Here is an 18,153-nt window from a genome sequence, read left to right on the forward strand (position 1 = left end):
ATCACCTTTAGACTCTGTGTAGCGTTGAGAGTCATGATCAAACATCTCATGGTCAAAAAAAGGTGTTAAACCCCTTTACCGAATCTCGAGTAAAAAATGTTGCTTTCTTACACAACAGTATGAATCAATTTTCGAGGTTTGTGATGTTATTGTGTGTATTTGAAGAAACATTTTAAGAGAATTTCAGAAGTACCGATGGACCAAAAAGCCTTCATATGTTCCATTTTTTACATTCTACAAGTTGCAAGTTAAATGGTGAGATGAAAGGAAAGCATGGACTCATAGGGAATTGAATATCATGGTTTCATGTACAACAAACACTGTAATAAAATGATAAGATAAAATCATGTTAAAATATTGTCTGATTAAAGAAAGTGTACAGTTGTCAAATAAAACGGACCAGAAATAACAACACCTATTTCGTGACAAGGAGTATACCTTTCAGTTAATGAGAATCTTTAGTCTGTGGACAGCGTGTTTTCCAGAAATGACCAGCTGGTGTTTGGTGTCAACAGAAATTAATTTTCCAAAATATATTTAAGATGTCATTTGAGTGATAATTCATGCTCAGTTTTGGATAGTTATTTCTAGTGTTATGACAACATTTCCCTCACACCAGACAGAATATATGGTTCTGGTAGCCTTTTTATGACTCACATTGAATCATTTCATCATGTCTATTGATTCTGCTCTTTCAAAGTTCCAAGGTGCAAGCATTGGAGGGTCATCCAGCCTAGCATTCTGGTATTGTTGTAATTATTTGTCCATTTATAAATGCAAAACTACAAATAGCATTATCCAAAAATATGTGCTGGCAAAGCCAATAGGTCTTGCCTTTGGGACATTTTTGGTTTACCAATGGTTTTTAGAAATAATGCACAGCATCCTCAAAAATAGAAATTTAAAAAACCTATGATCATCATTTTGTAGGCATGTGCACCATGCATGCTCATGTCTATCCAATAAAGGAGGCGCTTTTTTCTTTTTAATGTACTGATAAGAGGAGGATGGTAAATGAAAAGGAAAAAGCACAAATATGTTTTTGTTTTTTAAGTTGCGTATGTGGGAGTAATATAATGGGCAGACACAACCTAGGGCTTCAGGAAGTGAAATCAACATAAAGTATAAATGGGGCAGAAGAAACACGGGGTTGAGGAGGCGGAAGTAACACAGGGGATGCAGATAGAGGGCAGCAACATGTAGGGTGCAGTTGGGGGGAGGAGAAGATCAAACGGGTGACAGACAACAACGTGGAGTATGGGAGGGATGCAAATGGGTGGGAGAGAGTAGAGCGTGGAACTGGTGACAAAAGCAACAGAAGAGCACGAGTAATGGATCATGGAGGGCAGTGGGGGTACACACAGGCAAAAGAGAGAGAGAGCAACATGGAGCGCAGAGGTGGGGGACAGGAGCACATTAAGGAGAAATCTGGAAACACACATGCGCGCTGTGGAGTGCTAAAGACAAAAGAAAAAGGTGTTTCTCTAAAGGTGACCAATTGAAGGGCTTGAAAAGGCTCCAGTTTGAAGGACAGCCATAGCATGACAAGTCACTTCATCGAAAAGGAAACAGGCAAATGAGAGTGATAGTAATGACAGCCAATGGTAAGCAATGAGTGGGATCAAACCCCGCCCCCCATGTTCTTGGTACGCCCACAATAATTATTTTGCTGCTAGACAGCTTGCACTGTCTGGTAGGCTCTACCTAGAAAACGTTGATTGAGTTAACTATTGGGTCTCGGAAATTGGAGGGCTCTGCTGCTGTATAGTTTTTAATTATTTTTATAATGTTACATAACTGCTACTCAATGCCTAGGGCTGTAAGGTGGGTATATCCTAATGGATATGTCTGCTGTCTGAACCTTGAAGATCTCTGTAACCTGTTTGATAACTCTGTCACCTCACTGCTGAGGTTATGATGTCTTTGTAACTTCCATTTCGTATAGTTCTCCATCTGTTCCTGTTATATGACTAATTCTAGCAAACGTGCTTAGAGGACAGAGTGGAAAATAAAAAGAGCCTGAAGACAATGTAAATCTGCATACACAGACGTATCTATGACATTTGACTAAATCAATTTCCTAAAGAAATTGTGCTGTAAAATGCACCATTTGAGACCACATCTGTCTACATTGTATCAATGAGTGGACCCAAAACAACTCTTTGGGCCTGATTCTGATGCGGGTTGGAAGGCTTCCCGACCGAATCGGTTTGGAAATGGTTTCCGACCCACTCGGATCGGGAGAGTCCGACCGACGGAGTGCGATGCATCCGGATGCTTCCAGATACGATTTGGTTGAACTCTCATTGACTTCAATGGGAGCATATGTTCCTAACCGCATCATAATTGGGCCCAGGGATGGGAGGACACGTTCCCGATCCGATTTGGAAGGAGCAAATACCATTAGGAGGCCTTCCTAACCGCATCAGAATCAGGCCCTAGGTGGGAATGCTTTCCTAACTGCATCAGAATTAGGCCCTTTGTAGGGAAAGGTTCATTTAGGAGACCGCACTCTTTTGAAGTATGACAGCATAGCTGCTTATAAAAGATAAGGGGGCATATAATCAAGGGGGATTATCTCCGCTTTTTTGGCTTTAAAAGCCAAGAAAGCGGAGATAAAATTATCTCCCTATTACCTAGCTGTCGCTAGCACCAGTTAGCGACAGCTAGTAGGAGATAGCGGCCATCTTGGGCCCCGCTTTGCATGTCAGTGATATTTATCACTAATGACATGCAAAGTGGGCGTGCCAAGATGTTAGCGACTGGAAACAGTCGCTAACATCGCTATCTCCTATTACCAACTACAGTCATCAATTACAAGCTAACACCTGCCCTGAGCAGTTCTTAGCCATGTTATCCAATGGTAGGTGGATTACATGGCTAAGAGCATTAGCTCGGTAATGCCTGAATATCGCTGACTTTTCAGCGATATTCATGCATTATTTCCGATTTTTATCGCATTTGCGATAAACCTTGGTAATACCAAGGTTTATCTGCGATAAAAATCGCCGCAGCTCGGCGATAATTTTTCCTCGCTAACCAAGCAATAGCGATAATTATCGCTATTGCCCCAAGGTGTTTTAGTCAATTTCTTTGAGATATTGGGTAGCAAAATGCACTGTCCACAGCAGGGCCATTCCCATCTGCTGGTCTTTGAGCCAGTAAATTGCCCTACTTCATTTATGAGGAATATCCATATCATGGGGATAGTTAGTACATGCTTCTCCTAGTAAGGTGGGCTGTTTGGGACATTCTAGCAAGGTATTTCCCATGTAGAAAAATAACATTTGTACACCTATTTAAGAGATTCCTAGCCAAGCATTTGTATCGGAGGATCGGAAAGGTACCATTTGGAAACAACTTTTCATCAAATGCCTAACAGGCATTGCAGTTTCGCCTAATGTTACATATATCTTTACATTTTGGTAAATGTGAGAGCAACAGCCAGGCAAATATTAATATATGCATTCTTTATTTATTAGATGCTGCAATGTATGCTTGTCCCATATGCGCCTGTGTCTTGCTGGCATTGGCAGGTTCCAGCACAAAAAGTGCTCACCAGACAAAAGGAACATTTTTCTAAATGTTCCCTTTAAATTAATGCACTGCTGGTATGGGGTGTGTATTCATCTTCAAGATTGGTTGTATTTTGTTGCATTTTAGGTGTCCTTTGAAAGCATCGAAGTCAAAAGTAATTGAAAGCCCAATATATGGAAAAGTGTGTCTCTGTCGTAGGCGCTATGAGGTTAGTGTTTAAGGGCCTGATTCACAAGGGGTGTCTGCACTCATGCCGGAGGCCCCGCAGTCATGAGGGAGTATCCGCTCTTGGGGCGGAATCACCGCAATCGCATTGCCGAGGTTCCACCCGAGTGCGGAGACTCCCTCATGACTCGGGGTCCTCCCCCATGAGTGCAGAGCCCCTTTGAGAATCAGGTCCTCAATGTCTTGTGTGAGGATCAGAGATGTGTTCTTATTTTATTTTAAAAGGGGAACTCAGATTGGGGTCATTAAAGTAAGCCTTGTCTGCTCAACTTCGCTGTACTCGGAGTCGGTTGCCGCAAGAAATAATTTCACCATCCAATTGGTGTGTATTGGATTGGTGCGAATGAGAGATGTGTGACGAACAACAGCATTTTCTAAGGATTCAGCCAGAACTAACGACTGCCCCAGAACCCCGAACCTCTCTGAACCTATCAGTAGTTATGGTAAACACATAGCCACATTCAATTTTGCCAGTGAGGTTTGCATATGCATATGAGGTTAGTTATGCATTCATGTGCACAGGGTGAGCTGCTGTACTTAACTAGACCCTTTCCTCGCTAAACTTCTAAAATGAGTAAGAAAAGCAAACCTCTTGGGAGTCACCTCACCGCTAAGGGGTTCCTTAAACCACCTTACCCTGGTTACTTGTGTCAATTACTTCCCATGTTTTTCACCACAAAACATCTTCAGTCCTTGTTATTTTTATTAGTGCATCACACTAACTGTTACATTAAATTGTATGTTTCTGTCCTAGGTGCACTGGGGGAAAACGTTTTGCACGTAGCAGCACTTTACAACAACAGGCAAGCTGCTGTTACATTACTGGATGCTTATCCATTCTTGCTCAACAAACCAATGGAGTCTGAGATGTACCAAGGTAATGTGCATCTATCACTTTAAATGCATTATAAACATTTGTAATAAGTTGTTAACAAAAACTTAAGTCCATTCTCTCCATTTAGAAACAGGCATGCAGTTTATTATTCAACCACATAACACTAAGCACTGGGCCATACCAATATTCACAAACATGTACAATCTAAGAAACACAGTGATGCAAAGAAATACTCCTAAATTTGTTGAGCATTCTTCATCTCCATAATTGACTTACTTGTCAAACCACAGGCATATTCGAGCCGTTGATGGCACGTATGCCTAAAAAGGGTCTAACAAATTCAAAGTTTTACCTTTACGTGGCCCCTCTTGCAACAATAATAAGGGCTGTCGCTTTCACCCAGTCTCTTATGCTACCGACACACAAATCGAGGTGTCAATTACAGACAATGTCAAAGAGACGGCCAGCAGATTTAAGAAATGCATGGAACAAATTTTCCAATGGAGGCAGGGTAATTGCCTGAAATTAAATGGGGACAAAAGCGACGTTATGCTGCTGGGGACAGACATGCAAATCTGGTCCCAGGAATGGTGGCCTGATAGCCTGAGCCAGCGTACATCCCCAGTTAATAAGGTTAGAAACCTAGGGACACTAAACTGACATACGAGGCACAAACTAATAAATCAACCTCTTCCATCTGGTACATTCTGACAATGATCAGGAAGCTTTTACCGTTCATTCCCCAGGAGTCGTGCAAAACAGTGGTCACTGCACTGGCCCTGTCGGGGCTAGACTCGGGAAACGCACTATATGCCGGGATCCAGGTCAAGCAGCTGGCAACACTACAACGTTTGCAAAATGCAGCAGCTAGGCTGGTGTTGGACATTCCCAAGTATGAACCAATAGCGCATAGATTGAGAGCTCTCCACTGGCTCCCAATTGAAAAAAGAGTAACATTCAAATCCTTGTGTCTAACATACAAAGCCCTCCATTGAATGGGTTGTCAGTTCCTGAAAAATCATCTGAAATGGTATGAGCCAACCAGGACCTTGAGATCCAGTCATCAAAAATTGATTCAGGTGCCTAGATTTAAACAGGTCCGGTGGGGAGGGAGGAGTTTTCTGCTGCATGCAGCTAGGACATGGAATATCCTCCCAACGACAATCAAAAACAGCCATTCGCTACTCTCATTTAGAAAGGAGATACAAACCTGGCTGTTCTCTGCAGGCTTAAAAACATTTCTGAAGCTAGCTGGTCCCCTAAGTCTACTGAGTGCCAAGACGCCCATGGGCAATCACGCGCTTTATAAATCATAAATCAAATCAAATCAAAGTGCCCTCAAAACCCAAGACTCGATTGATGCATGGTTAGAAGAATGTTCTATCAAACCTTTCATGAAGCAAAATTATTCAGTTTACTGTTAAAGAAACCAACAAGCCTGACAAGACTTTCTATATCTTGTGTATTGTACATGTGAATGACACAAATAGGAAGCTGCAAGGAGTTGTGACTGCATGTGGTAGAAGTGATGATAAGTGGCAAATCTAATGAAATATTGTAACTTCTTCCACAGTGGATTGTAAAGTATCCAAAATATTGTTTTATTCCATGAAGAACATTTAATCCATAATGTGCCATAGACTTTATCCCTCCTCCCCCTTCCTACCCTGTGGCATGCATACATTCAAAAATATGAATATGCAATGAGATCCCAGCAGCAACGTAACCACCAGCCTTCAGTTAAGTTTGCTCTCTTTGAAAAAGCACATTAAGTTTTAGAGCCACCCTTGAGTGCTGGCTACAGGTTAACACTCAATGAGATCGAGAATTAATGGTCAACATTGATGAAACTGTATTCCTCCATAATAATGAAATTAAGCTTTTTCTGGTGCGAATGCACAATGCCACAATCATTTTTTGTTTTGTTTGACAAAAAGAATGAGCCACCTATGGTGTTCTCAGCTGATTTGACTCCTGACGTTCTTGCTGCTATAATAAGAACACAGGATGCAGTAAAATCAGCAGGAGCCATTAAATAAAATATCCTGAAAGATATAGATTTTGGACTTAATGACACATTTTGTGAAGCCACAAAGCTCTGCAAATCATGGGAGTCTACAAGAATGCCTGATGTTGTCTTAACATTTCTACATCATTGTTTAATATCAGCAAAGGAAAACTGTTACAAACTAAAGTTCTTGAGTACGGAACAAAAGGCAACAACATTGATAATGGCTTTGAAGATATAAGCAAAGAAGTGGAAGACAAAGCCATGAACTGACAGGCTTATGTTGTGTAAATGTTCTGTCTTTTCCAAATCATGTTTTATGAATTACATCACGGCAAAAAGATAACTCCGCTACATATGATGACTGCCCACACAATCTATGACAGGTGAAAAAGTAGGGAGCCAATCACTTCAATGAATATGATTGGTGTATCAACAAGTTACAATGTCATAGTATGGAGCAGGAACTTGTTAGCAGCTCATGCTTTATAATCGTGTGAATCCCACAGCACACCACTTCCAAGTCACTTTACCAGGAAAGGATTAACAATTGCTGCACATGATGCTGCCATGGTGCTTTTTCAGGACTATACCAATGAAGTAGCTGCTGGAAAACAAGCTGTGTCAGCTGTAGGCATAAACAAACAAAGCTGTAAACTTATAACCCAGCTGTCTTGCCAGCGTGTGCAAATTCACTACAATCCATCCACATGTCCGGGTCTATCAGAAAGTTTCAACGTGTCTGAGGGCATGGATCTTCTTCTACCTATTGCTGCAGTCCGGAAAGCAGATTTAATTGATTTTATCATATCACTTATTCGGTGCAGACTGAAGGATGAAGAACAGCCAGCTCCTCTATGGGCTGGAATTCATGCTCTGATCTACCAGAATACCGTCCACCGGAGATGGTTGGTTTTTTACCAGTAATGCCATTTAAAGTCACAAACTATGCAATAGTATACACAGCTCTAAAACAATTAAAACATGTTTATGCTCAGCTTGAAGACCAGCCAATCCTGCCAATTTTCTGCAATGAAGGTGTTTTCCATATATTGTAGCTGACATTTTTATGAGTAATCCAGTAGAATTTGATGCCTTTATCTAATGATGGGTGTTTTCCACATGACGAAAGTTGTGTTGTGGTGTACAAGAAGTTATCTCAGTGGATGTGGCATAGATGATGCACTTATTGCAGCTGATCTGTTTGGAAACAAAATGTCCAGTCAGTATTGAAAGGAGCTCATTATGTTCATTTGCTACAAGGTATGCTCATCATATCTGAGACTATAGAAACATTGCATTGGAATGCTTTCTGGAACAAGAATGACAAATACGTTTTGCACATCTTATCTCAAAAGTGAACATGGCACAGGGTGCACTTTATTCAAAAGACATAATCCAAAGTCAGGCAATGTTCAATACACTCAGTTCAATATCAGAAAACCTGCAAACCAAATTCGTAGAGTTTGTCAAAGAATGTGAAGAAAAATCTGAACTTTGCAAGTACTGGGGAAATGTTTTACATGTGTTAGCTCTATGAAAAACCTGATAAACGCTGATCGGGAAGGTGAATGGGAGCTGCATGTGAAGACTGTGGAGTCACTGATTACTGTGTTTCACAAATTTGATTGCATAAACTTCCTGATAAATGGGACATGGTAACTGGAAAGAGTGAAGAAGCTAGAAGTGGAAAAATCATACCTCCACAGAAAATGCATCCAAAGACATTTTGTGGTGAAAGATAGAAAGGAAAGGCTCAATGCTGTGGCTCTATATATGAAACTGGAACAGACGATCCAGAGATCACAGAAAAGCTTCAAGGGAATTGTTGACCATACACGTAAAAGTGAATATGTTGTCAATGGCAGCCAGTCTACCATGAAGTCCTTTCTATTTGCTATGGGAAGACAAATTCAAAATAAATGGACCATTGCGAAACTGCTCCTCACCACAAACATGTAGGAAAGAGAGGGGAATGTTTTAATAAAGTGTTTTTCATTTCATGCAGTAGCAAGTAAACCCCTATGAAATGACTGAGCCTGTGCGACTACACAACTTTGTGACCAAACAATATGTGGGTACAGATATAAAGAAACGTCTACTAGATTTCCTAGAACATGGATCAACACTATATGCAGAACTGAAACAGGAGAGATTTGTATTGAAAGAGAAAAGACTGTTTAACATAATCATTAAAGCTAAACTTCCACCATTAATTGCCATAGAGAGAGTTTTGTCTAACAAGCCACTACAAAACAGGTTAAAAGAAACAATTTTCACAAGCACATAGAGATATAGATGTAGCAAAAGAGACGGGGGAATTTATCAAGGGCAGTCTGTTACATGGTCTTCTTTCAACCAACGCATTATTTGATGGAGATGCTGAAACCAAACCATTAAAGCACCAACTCATACAAGAGCTTGGAAAAAATGTCAGCTGAAGAATTTCAGTTCGAAAAGGTATCCTCATTGATAACTGCTGTTGTTTTGGACTATATGTCACATCTGCGAATGGTCAAGATTTCATCCTTTCAAAACTTCGGAGAGGTCGCTCAGACTGTTCTACGGATATCAAAATCAGTGTGCACCTTGCAAGAACTGCACATTGTCTTTGACAGTTATCTGTCAAAGAATGTGAGAGATTTAGACTAATGTCTACAAGTTGAAGAATACCTTGCCTGCATCAAACATTTGGCCCCTATACCTGGGCAACTTGATAAATTCTTGTGATCAACATCGAACAAGATGAACTTACAGATGTTAACTCGCAAAAACATTGAGTATGCTTCAGTGAACACTGAATTTCCAATGATTGCAAGTGGAATGCCTGCAGAGATATATTCAAAAGGTACGGCAATAGTGTTGAAGAACTTAACAGCAAATTGGAGGAAGCTGACCTTCGTGTTCTGCCCCATGTTGAGTGGGCAGTTCGAAATGGTTCCAATCGAATCATTGTACTGTTAAATGATATAGATGTTATTATTGTGCTACTTAGATTTGTTGCAATGTTCATAAGTCAAGGACTGTCTGAGTTATGGATACATAATGGAACAGACAAGAAAAGACACTTAATCCTGCTTCATATTCTGAACAAGAAACATGACCCAGAGATGCCCAGTTTTCTTATCAAGACGCATATTCTTTTGGCTGATGACACTATGAGCAAAACTGGAGCAAAGCTTGGAGCTTTAACTGATGAACCTGTGAAGTCTGTAAAAGGATTTGCTAAGACAGAAGAAGAATGTGACTTTAAAGACTTAGGGGCAGATTTACAAGCCCCTTGTGTAATTTTTGCGCTGCTGTTGCGTCACTTTTTGTGACGCAGCGACGGCGTCAAAATGCGGCCCATTTACAACGCGACGCATATAGGAAGATGCATGACGTTGTAAGGCCCTGTGTCAAATCATACCTCTGTCAGGTATAATGTATGCAGGGTGGGCGTTCCCACGCAAAAAAGACTCCTAGAAGTGATGCAGTGAAATCTGCAAGATTTCACGGCCCACTTCTAGGACGCCACTGCGTCAAAACCTTGCGCCTGCTTGGAGCAGGCATAAGGAGTGACTCAGCACAATGAGGATGGGCCTCTCCATGCATTGCTGGAGTTGCGTTGTGCTTGCGACACAACTCCAGCAATACGTGACTTTTGCGGCAACAGATGAGTCAGAATTTCTGACATCTGTCAATCCTTGCACCATGGTGCGGCGTACTGTAAATACGGCGCATCCATGGTGGCTCAAGGTTCTCTCAGGGTGAGGCAGGGAAAGTTACGCATCTCTACGGATGTGTCACTTACTTGTAAACCTCCCACTTAGAAAAATACCTTGTACGTGTGTGAAAAAGGAGTTTTGACTGTCACACATTTGATGATCTTCTCTACAGTGAGTTCAAGAGATTAGTCCCGCTAAGTGACCTTCCCCCAACATCATATTCTGTGCGTGGACACATTAAAAGAGCATTTTACTTGATCGAAGCTATGTAAAGGTTTTGGATCATGCTTATGTAGAGAAAGATCAGTGTGGATTTTGGGAAGATATTGATGTGGTGCTAAAACCTGCGAAATTTCTAAAGCCTCTACCCCCCGAACTTACACATACATTTACTTGCAAACTCTGTGCTACAACAAGATGTCCATGTCTAAATACTCTTCTCAAATGTTCGACATTCTGCAAATGTACCAGGGGTGACTGCTGAAACAAATAAATAAAGAGAACTATGAACATGTGTTTCTAAAACAAGTGTGATAAACATTATTATGTTTCATATTAAGATTATAAACATTATTTGGTGTACACATAAAATGATTAAAAAACATTAAGATTTGTTTCATTTCTTTATATGTCTTTACCTCCTCTAATATAGCTGCAATTTTGGAAAATGGCGGAAGGGTTACTCTGAGGAGGTATTTTCTCTCTCTATAATACTACTTGATCCCCAAAACCTATGTTTTGACATCAAAATGAAGTATATAGGTCTCATGGTTCCTGAAATATTACATCCTCACTGCAACACATCCACCATTTTTAAAAATGTCATCTAGAAACATTCGGCCTAGATCAGCAGTGTCAACCCAAGCTAAATTACTTCTCTAATGATCCAAAAACACAAATCAAAAATGAAAATCTATGGACAACAATTTATTTATGGCGGTATATCAGGTGTTTGGGATAATACAAAGAGTTATCAGCCCCACCAGCATTGTGATATCCACAGTAACTTCATAGAGAAGGAGAATCAGATGCAGTGTTACAGATTCCTCTGCATGTCCTAATTTCTAAGGAGTTCCCCCTACCTCCAAGTGACTGACGCCTGTTGGACCTGGCCTTTTTTGGCAGGTTCACCCCTGAACTTTTTGCCTTAAGCTCTGACATGAAGGTAGTGATTTTAGACCTCTGCGCACTTTCGCACTGTGGCCCAGTGTAAAGTTCATGCATTCACTGCGGTACATTTGGGAGGTTGGCCTGCCCTCCCATAGGAATGCATGGGGATTCCCTGGTCAGTGGTAATTCCTGCTATGAGACGAGCTGTGTGGTCAACTCTGGTATTTCTGAAATCGTGTGAATAAACGCAGCACAATAGTGTGCACAGATTTATTGTGGTTATTTTAGAAATGCCACTTTTAGAAGTTGACATTTCTGTGTGCTGTGTGCCTGCCTGCATGCTGTGATTTGCATGTCTGGCTTGTGAGTGACAGGTGCTGGATGATGTGGGTGGCTCCAGGAGCCAGGATGAGTCTGACCAGTGGGAATAGGGAGATCTGCATGTAGATGGGAGGGAGGAGTTGCACCTGGGACCGGAATAGGCCTGTGCCTTCCCTCCAAAATGCTGGCTCCACCTCCTGTGGTGCGTCTGATGTCCCTGGCCTGTCCTGTGAAAAGAAGGAAGGAGTCATGTACACAAAGTGCTCCTGAACCAGTTGTATCTGGTTTTCCCATGCCCTGCACTGTTAAACAAAGGGAAATGTTGTATAAATATAGGGGGTGTGACCCCATGAAGTTGTTCAGTTCCTGTTCTGTTCTTTACGGAGGGGGGCTTGCTGCTGGTGGGGCCCAGGAGGGACCACCATGGGGGCTGCCTCTCCGCTGGAGGGCCCTGTGTGCTGGCCCCTGCGCCCTGCATTGCCCCTGGATTCCTAAAGGACTATTGGGATCCTCTTTGCTTTTCTTGATGCCAGAGGACTTACTCTTCCCCAAACAGGACTTTATGCTTTTGCCCCTAGCGCCTGGGAGCGTTTTGTCTTAATTTGCCACTTTATTTTTAGGAGGAGTGCTTCTTTACCCACTTGCAGCGCTGGGCTGAGATCATGCTGGGAGGGAATCCCCAGCGTCGGGATCCCCCCCCCCCCGTTATGCCTTAATGACGGGAGCCCACCCCGCTTATTTTTATATTTTTAGAGCAGGAGCCCAGCCTGCTTTGTCTTCTAATTCTCGAGGGAGCCTACACCTCTTGCTGCCGAGACGAAATCACCGCTGCGGCCCGAGTCACGGCAAAAACGTAAGTCAGGCAACAAAGTGCCTGGCAGTGGGTGGGACTTCCGGTTTCAAGGAGAAAGTCTAGCGCACGCCCCGGCATCCTGAGGCGACGTCTGGAGCCCCGCAATCGCGGCCGCAAGAAGGAGGCAGCCTGGAGCCTCGCTGGCTCCATATTAAAGTCCCAGTCCCAAGACGGGGGAGGACCGGGTGAAGCCTGGCGCCTGGTGACGCAGGGCTCCCATGAATGGAGAGAGCCCCGCAAGCGCGGCAGAATGATTTCCGCGGACGGGGCGTGAGGCACATTGCCGGTGCCTGCCCCCGCCACATCCAAAGTGAGGAGCCCCTGCATAGCCCGGTGAGTGGGGATGGCGGGAGCGTGTGGTGCCTGTTTGGGGCACAGATCCTGAGCGTCCCCGTTTTGGCAGCGGGCCTCTCCAACATGACCATATTTGTTTAAAGGGCCCAAGTGGGGGGCCCGAGGGCCCATGGGCCCGTGCTGCCCCATATTGGCCATTGTTCTCCAGCTGCCCCACTTTGAAGGGGTCAGCTGCAACGCTATGGGGGCTTTAACTATTTACCCAGCCCGTGTGGCTCCAATGTTTGGCCCCATTATTTACAGAGCCCCGTGTGGCTCCATTGTTTGGCTATTTGTTTTCAGAGCCCCGTGTGGCTCCAGCGAAGGTGGCACTTTGTTTTAAGGGCTACTGAGAGCCCATGCCACATTTTAATATTTCCAGCTGCCCAGCAAGTAGTGGGCAGCTGCACTGTTTAGGTTATTCTTTGTTGGGGACATGTCTTCTAAGCTAGGAGTGAGATGCACTCCTTAACCCCTGTCATTCACAGCTGTGCAGCACTTAGTGCCAGCTGCAACGTTTAGGTTTGCACAGGGCGCACCCTTGACTTTTGCTGCATAGGCAGCAGCCCTGACTTTTGGACATAGGACATTTGAACCCCTTAGAGACGGCCAGTTGGCCAAGGGGACTATTAGGTTTGTAGGGTGCCTGGCCCTAATGTGATTTATGTAGGTGCGAGGAAATGCAATTCATATAGTATGTTTTATGCACCCTGATTTATGCTTCTAGATGTGTTTATGATTGTGAGGTTTTGCATACTGTTATGTTTTAATTTATGCTCTACTGTGGTTTAGGTGTGAGTTATTCCCTACTGTGGTTTATGCTAGTAAGTTTATTTCCTAATGCGAGTTATGTTTAGTAGGTTATGGTCTACTATGTTTAGGCTTATGAGGTTGGCGCAGAATATATTTCTCGCCTGATGTGATACTGTGTGTAATATGATTTATATTACAGGATGATGCTGAGTATAGTGTTTGCCAGTAATTACTTGTTGTGGTCTACGTTTATGATATGTTCTTACTTTTTCTATCTTTACCAAGTGATGATTCTTACAGTGGCCTATGTGGCCCTGTCATGTGTAAATAATCCCCTGTAAATATTGGCCAGTGCCAGTTGGCACAGTGTACATTGTGTGATTACCATCTAATGTGTTTTATGATAATACAAAGGCTATTTTTATATATAACCTTGTGTGGAGTTCCTATTGTGGTGTGCCTAGTATGTTGTTGCTGTGTGTGTTGTGCAAATGCTTTACACATCACCACCGGGATAAGCCTGACTGCTCGTGCCAAGCTAATAAGGGGGTGAGCAGGGGTTATCTTTGGTATGTAACTCCCTTGCCCTGACTAGAGTGGTGGTCTCTGCTTGGCTTTGGCGCAAGATCCCATTTCTAACAACGCCCCTATTTTTTTTAACACTGGGGCCTAAAATTACTGTGTCAAACTCTGTGGAGCCTAAAAGAGGCCCAAAAGTGTTGTTCTGATGAGGTATTGGAGCGTCTTTGGTCTCATGTTTTTGCCACTCATAAATCACTAACCTGTGCATAAGTAATCACCTCCATGCATCTGCATGCAAAGTCCATACATTCTGGATCCCTTTTCTCCGAATTAGGGAATGCCAGACACCTGGAGGTCATCCCATCTCCAGACATGCTCTGTATAAGACTACAAAAATGAGCACATCAGAGGAGAGATTGACTTGGACAACATCCTTTCACCAATCATCAAAGTACAGCGGCCTTCAACAGCAAGAGACAGGTCTGAAACATTTCTCAGGACTGCAGACAACTAAGAACCTGGAAAGCTAGCTAGTTGAGCAAACATCAGCACAGAACAGCTCTGTTCTCTGCCAGTAATCTGATCAAGATTACACTTCTTAAGGTTGTGTTCTTAGGATGAGGAAAACGTTAGGAATACAGCAACTCTCAGCCTTCTTGGCTCTAGTATGTTGTTCCAAGTGACAAATGATTGATCTTTAGATATCTATAATCTGATAGATGAGCCTCAACTTTGTTCTGCTCCCAACCACCTAGAAGGTCCAAAATCTTTGCTAGGTGTAGAATCCCAACACATGATAGGGCCTGGTATGATTTCATTATGGATTGTGCTTCGTAAGCACACAAAAGCAGCAGGCCAATGAAGGTGCATCCACAGTAGGTTTACAAGCTTGACAAAAGCCAACCAAGTCAAATTGACTGACTGAAGCTTTTGTCTGACCACATCATCGAAATTGTATTAGTTGGGTCTTCCATCAAAACATTTTGCACAGGCACCATTACAACTAAATTCAATAGACGTATTTATTTATTAGGAGGGCTGTGACGTTTGCATGCACCAAAAGTGGTGGAGGAAACACTGTGCATGATGAGGTAAAAATGCCTATAGGAAATGCCCTTTTAAAAGTTTTAATTGAAGGGTCCTATGGCATGGGTAAAAACATAGGCAGGATATAGTTGAGGAAAAATTGTCCCTCTATATCTCACTCAAGAGGTGTAGATCTACTACTTTCAGCCTTCTACGTTAGTCTTGAGGCTTTCTTCAGGACCAATGGTGTGCGTGGCCAAAAAAGGAATGGGTGGCCACGTTGTGTATGTGGTGGATCAATATACTCACAGATCCTCTTCGTAAAGTATTTGAAAAGAAAACAGTTTAATGCAAAGCATATATTATCATCATAATCAGAATCGCTCATATTGTGCCTGTGGTGAGCGAACAATTTCCAGGTGGAAATGCCTGCTTCTTTCATATAACATGCATGTCAGGATCAGGTGTAGCATGCAAGAAGACGCTGAAAAAGACCTTGCGTGGATACAATGTGCCATGGTGGACTTTTATCAACTGCTAGTAAAATGCTCTTATGGTGCCTAGAAAGATAACTATGGCACATCCTGTGTGGGTATACTTTTAAATTAAGATGAAATGGTTTCAGAGAGATAGCGAGTGATATATGTGTTGGAATCCATTCTTCATGTGCAAAGACCAACGAGACAAACAACATAGAACAAAGAAGAGCGCCGCTCACTTTATCTTTACGGGTATGTGGGTACAGGGATCCTGTTACACGTGGAAGTGCTGGGGATGATGAAGTAGGTAGGGAAATACTCGCAGTAAGAATATTTAAAAAGAAGATTTGAAAAGAATACGTAACCGTGGTGATCGTATATTAGTAACGGAAGCACAGTGCCTGTAAGTCGGTAGTTATAACTCAAGTTTGTCACCTCCGGCGATGCTTCCCAACCTCTTACGTGGAACAAGAACCGGCTAGTAAGCGGTCGCGGTCACTGTTGATGTAAAAGGGACAAAGGAGGGGCACATGATCGCGTGTGTGAGTCACGTAGGAGCCCACATCTAGAACGCTGACTCCATGCAGGCGTGGTGGCTCAATGGACGGGAGGCTGCGCATGGGTGGAGCGCTATTAAACTTTATTGGCAAGAGAATATTGACAACGAGAGTATTACCAAAAGGAATGGCATTACATGTGCTGCGCATATGAAAAGGACCCCAATATTATTACAACAACAATATTATTAGTAGTTCAGGGTGAATTTCATTGAACATTAGTAGCTCCTATTACAGAAAAGGTTGGGGACCTGCCATGTAAAGCCATTCTCTTTCTTTCAAAATTAATTTGTTTCATAACTCTGACTGCCAACATAAATCTCTCTTTCTGTTAGTAGTAGTGTAGGCATGTCGAGATATCTGGTGTTTGGTCCCCTCTCCCTCAGTTGGGTACCATACTGTGCGAGTGATCAAGTATTATCTCTTTTTCTAACAGAGTTGGGAGAATATGCTTAAGCAGTCCCTGTACTATGATGCGATATCCCTGTCCTTTGTATTTCGTGGAACTCCCTTGATACGTATGTTCTGGTGTCTTGATGGATTCTCAAAGTCCTCCAGCTGCATAACAGTCTTTGAGGGAGAGGACCTCTTGTGTTAGTGCCTCCATAGCTTTCTCGCACATCTCCTGTATTCTCAAGAGAAGAGACTATCTCCCAAGTCATTAATGCCCTGTTTTAGATTCTGAACACCTTGTTTGATCTTGCTTTTTAGTATCTGGAGTTCCTTGCGCAGGCCCCTAATGGGATCCTCCAGTGTTGCCTGGAAACCTAAATCCTTTTGTGTTAGCTTGTCTTTTTAGGGCGAGCTCGAGATTGGCTTGGTTGTATTATTCTATTTTGCTCACCCTGATCGGGTAACATGTCCTTAATGGAGGAACCTTTCCAATTCCTGGTGGTCGCCATCTTAAGTACCCATGCTGTGCAGCAGCTGCCTATTTCACTGTGGAAACGTCTCCCCAGCTCTCAAGTGTAAGTTAATGTTATCATTAGTCCCTCAAGGCACCAGTTGACTCCTCTTATGATGCATTTAGTGCTTAATGTTCCTGGCCATGCCTTTTTCGCTGCTGTAGCTAATTGTCTTTAGTATCTAGAGTGTGTGTTAGTCGATGCGAAGAGGGATTCCCTTCTCCTTAAATTACATTATAGCTTGGGACCCAGCTTCGTAGCTACAATATTGATTGGTTTAGTAAGATGCACTATCTCTTTGGCGGCTGAGAGAATGTAGTTTCTAAATTAGAGGGTTCTACCTGCATCTGCCATCTTGGCTCCCAGTGTGGGAGGCCTTTGTATTCCTGGGATTGAGTGCCAGCATCCAGCAGGGTAGGTCGCAGGATGCCGGGTTTGCACTCTATTATTGGGGCACTGCTCCTCTACCTTCTGATGAAGCAGATAAACTGATGAATCCCTTAGTTGACATATAAAACCGATGTTAACACCTTTTGAGAGAAAAATTACAAACGTGCACAACTTGTGTTCACTATATGTTGAAGAATCTTGAGAAAAAGATCATGAAAAAGACTTCTCTACTGCATTGTAAAAGCATGCAGAAGAAAGTAGGTTAGATAAAACGATTCATTTAAATAACATAGGTTCATGTTTACTAAATTGCAATGGTATATTAGTTTGACGTGTAATAGAAATGTGAAGGTGATGACTCACGTGTTATAGAGATTTCATTAACCATTCTCCTTTAAATAATTATCTGTGTGAAGAATTTATGAAACTAAGGTAATTTAGATGATATTATGTGTGTATTTTAGGAGAATCATTTTAAAACTTTGGGCCTCATTACGATATTGGTTGGAAAGGCTCCGATCGACATTCAGATTTTCCTAAACAGTGTCGAAACCCATGTTTCCGACTGACTAGGAAACATTTCCGACCGACC

At 42.5% G+C, this 18,153-nt stretch overlaps 1 protein-coding gene across 1 annotated transcript in view; it reads left to right on the plus strand.

The window, feature by feature from the left end:
* Positions 1–18,153, plus strand: part of LOC147683933 (transient receptor potential cation channel subfamily V member 6-like) — a 201,188-nt gene that overhangs the window by 54,540 nt on the left and 128,495 nt on the right. Inside the window, exon 3 of the mRNA XM_086944925.1 lies at positions 4,517–4,639. Coding sequence (XP_086801051.1) covers positions 4,517–4,639 — 123 coding nt within the window. The remainder of the gene's footprint in view (positions 1–4,516; positions 4,640–18,153) is intronic.

The sequence above is a fragment of the Lissotriton vulgaris genome, chromosome 11 (assembly GCF_964263255.1).
Source record: "Lissotriton vulgaris chromosome 11, aLisVul1.2, whole genome shotgun sequence".
NCBI lineage: Eukaryota > Metazoa > Chordata > Amphibia > Caudata > Salamandridae > Lissotriton > Lissotriton vulgaris.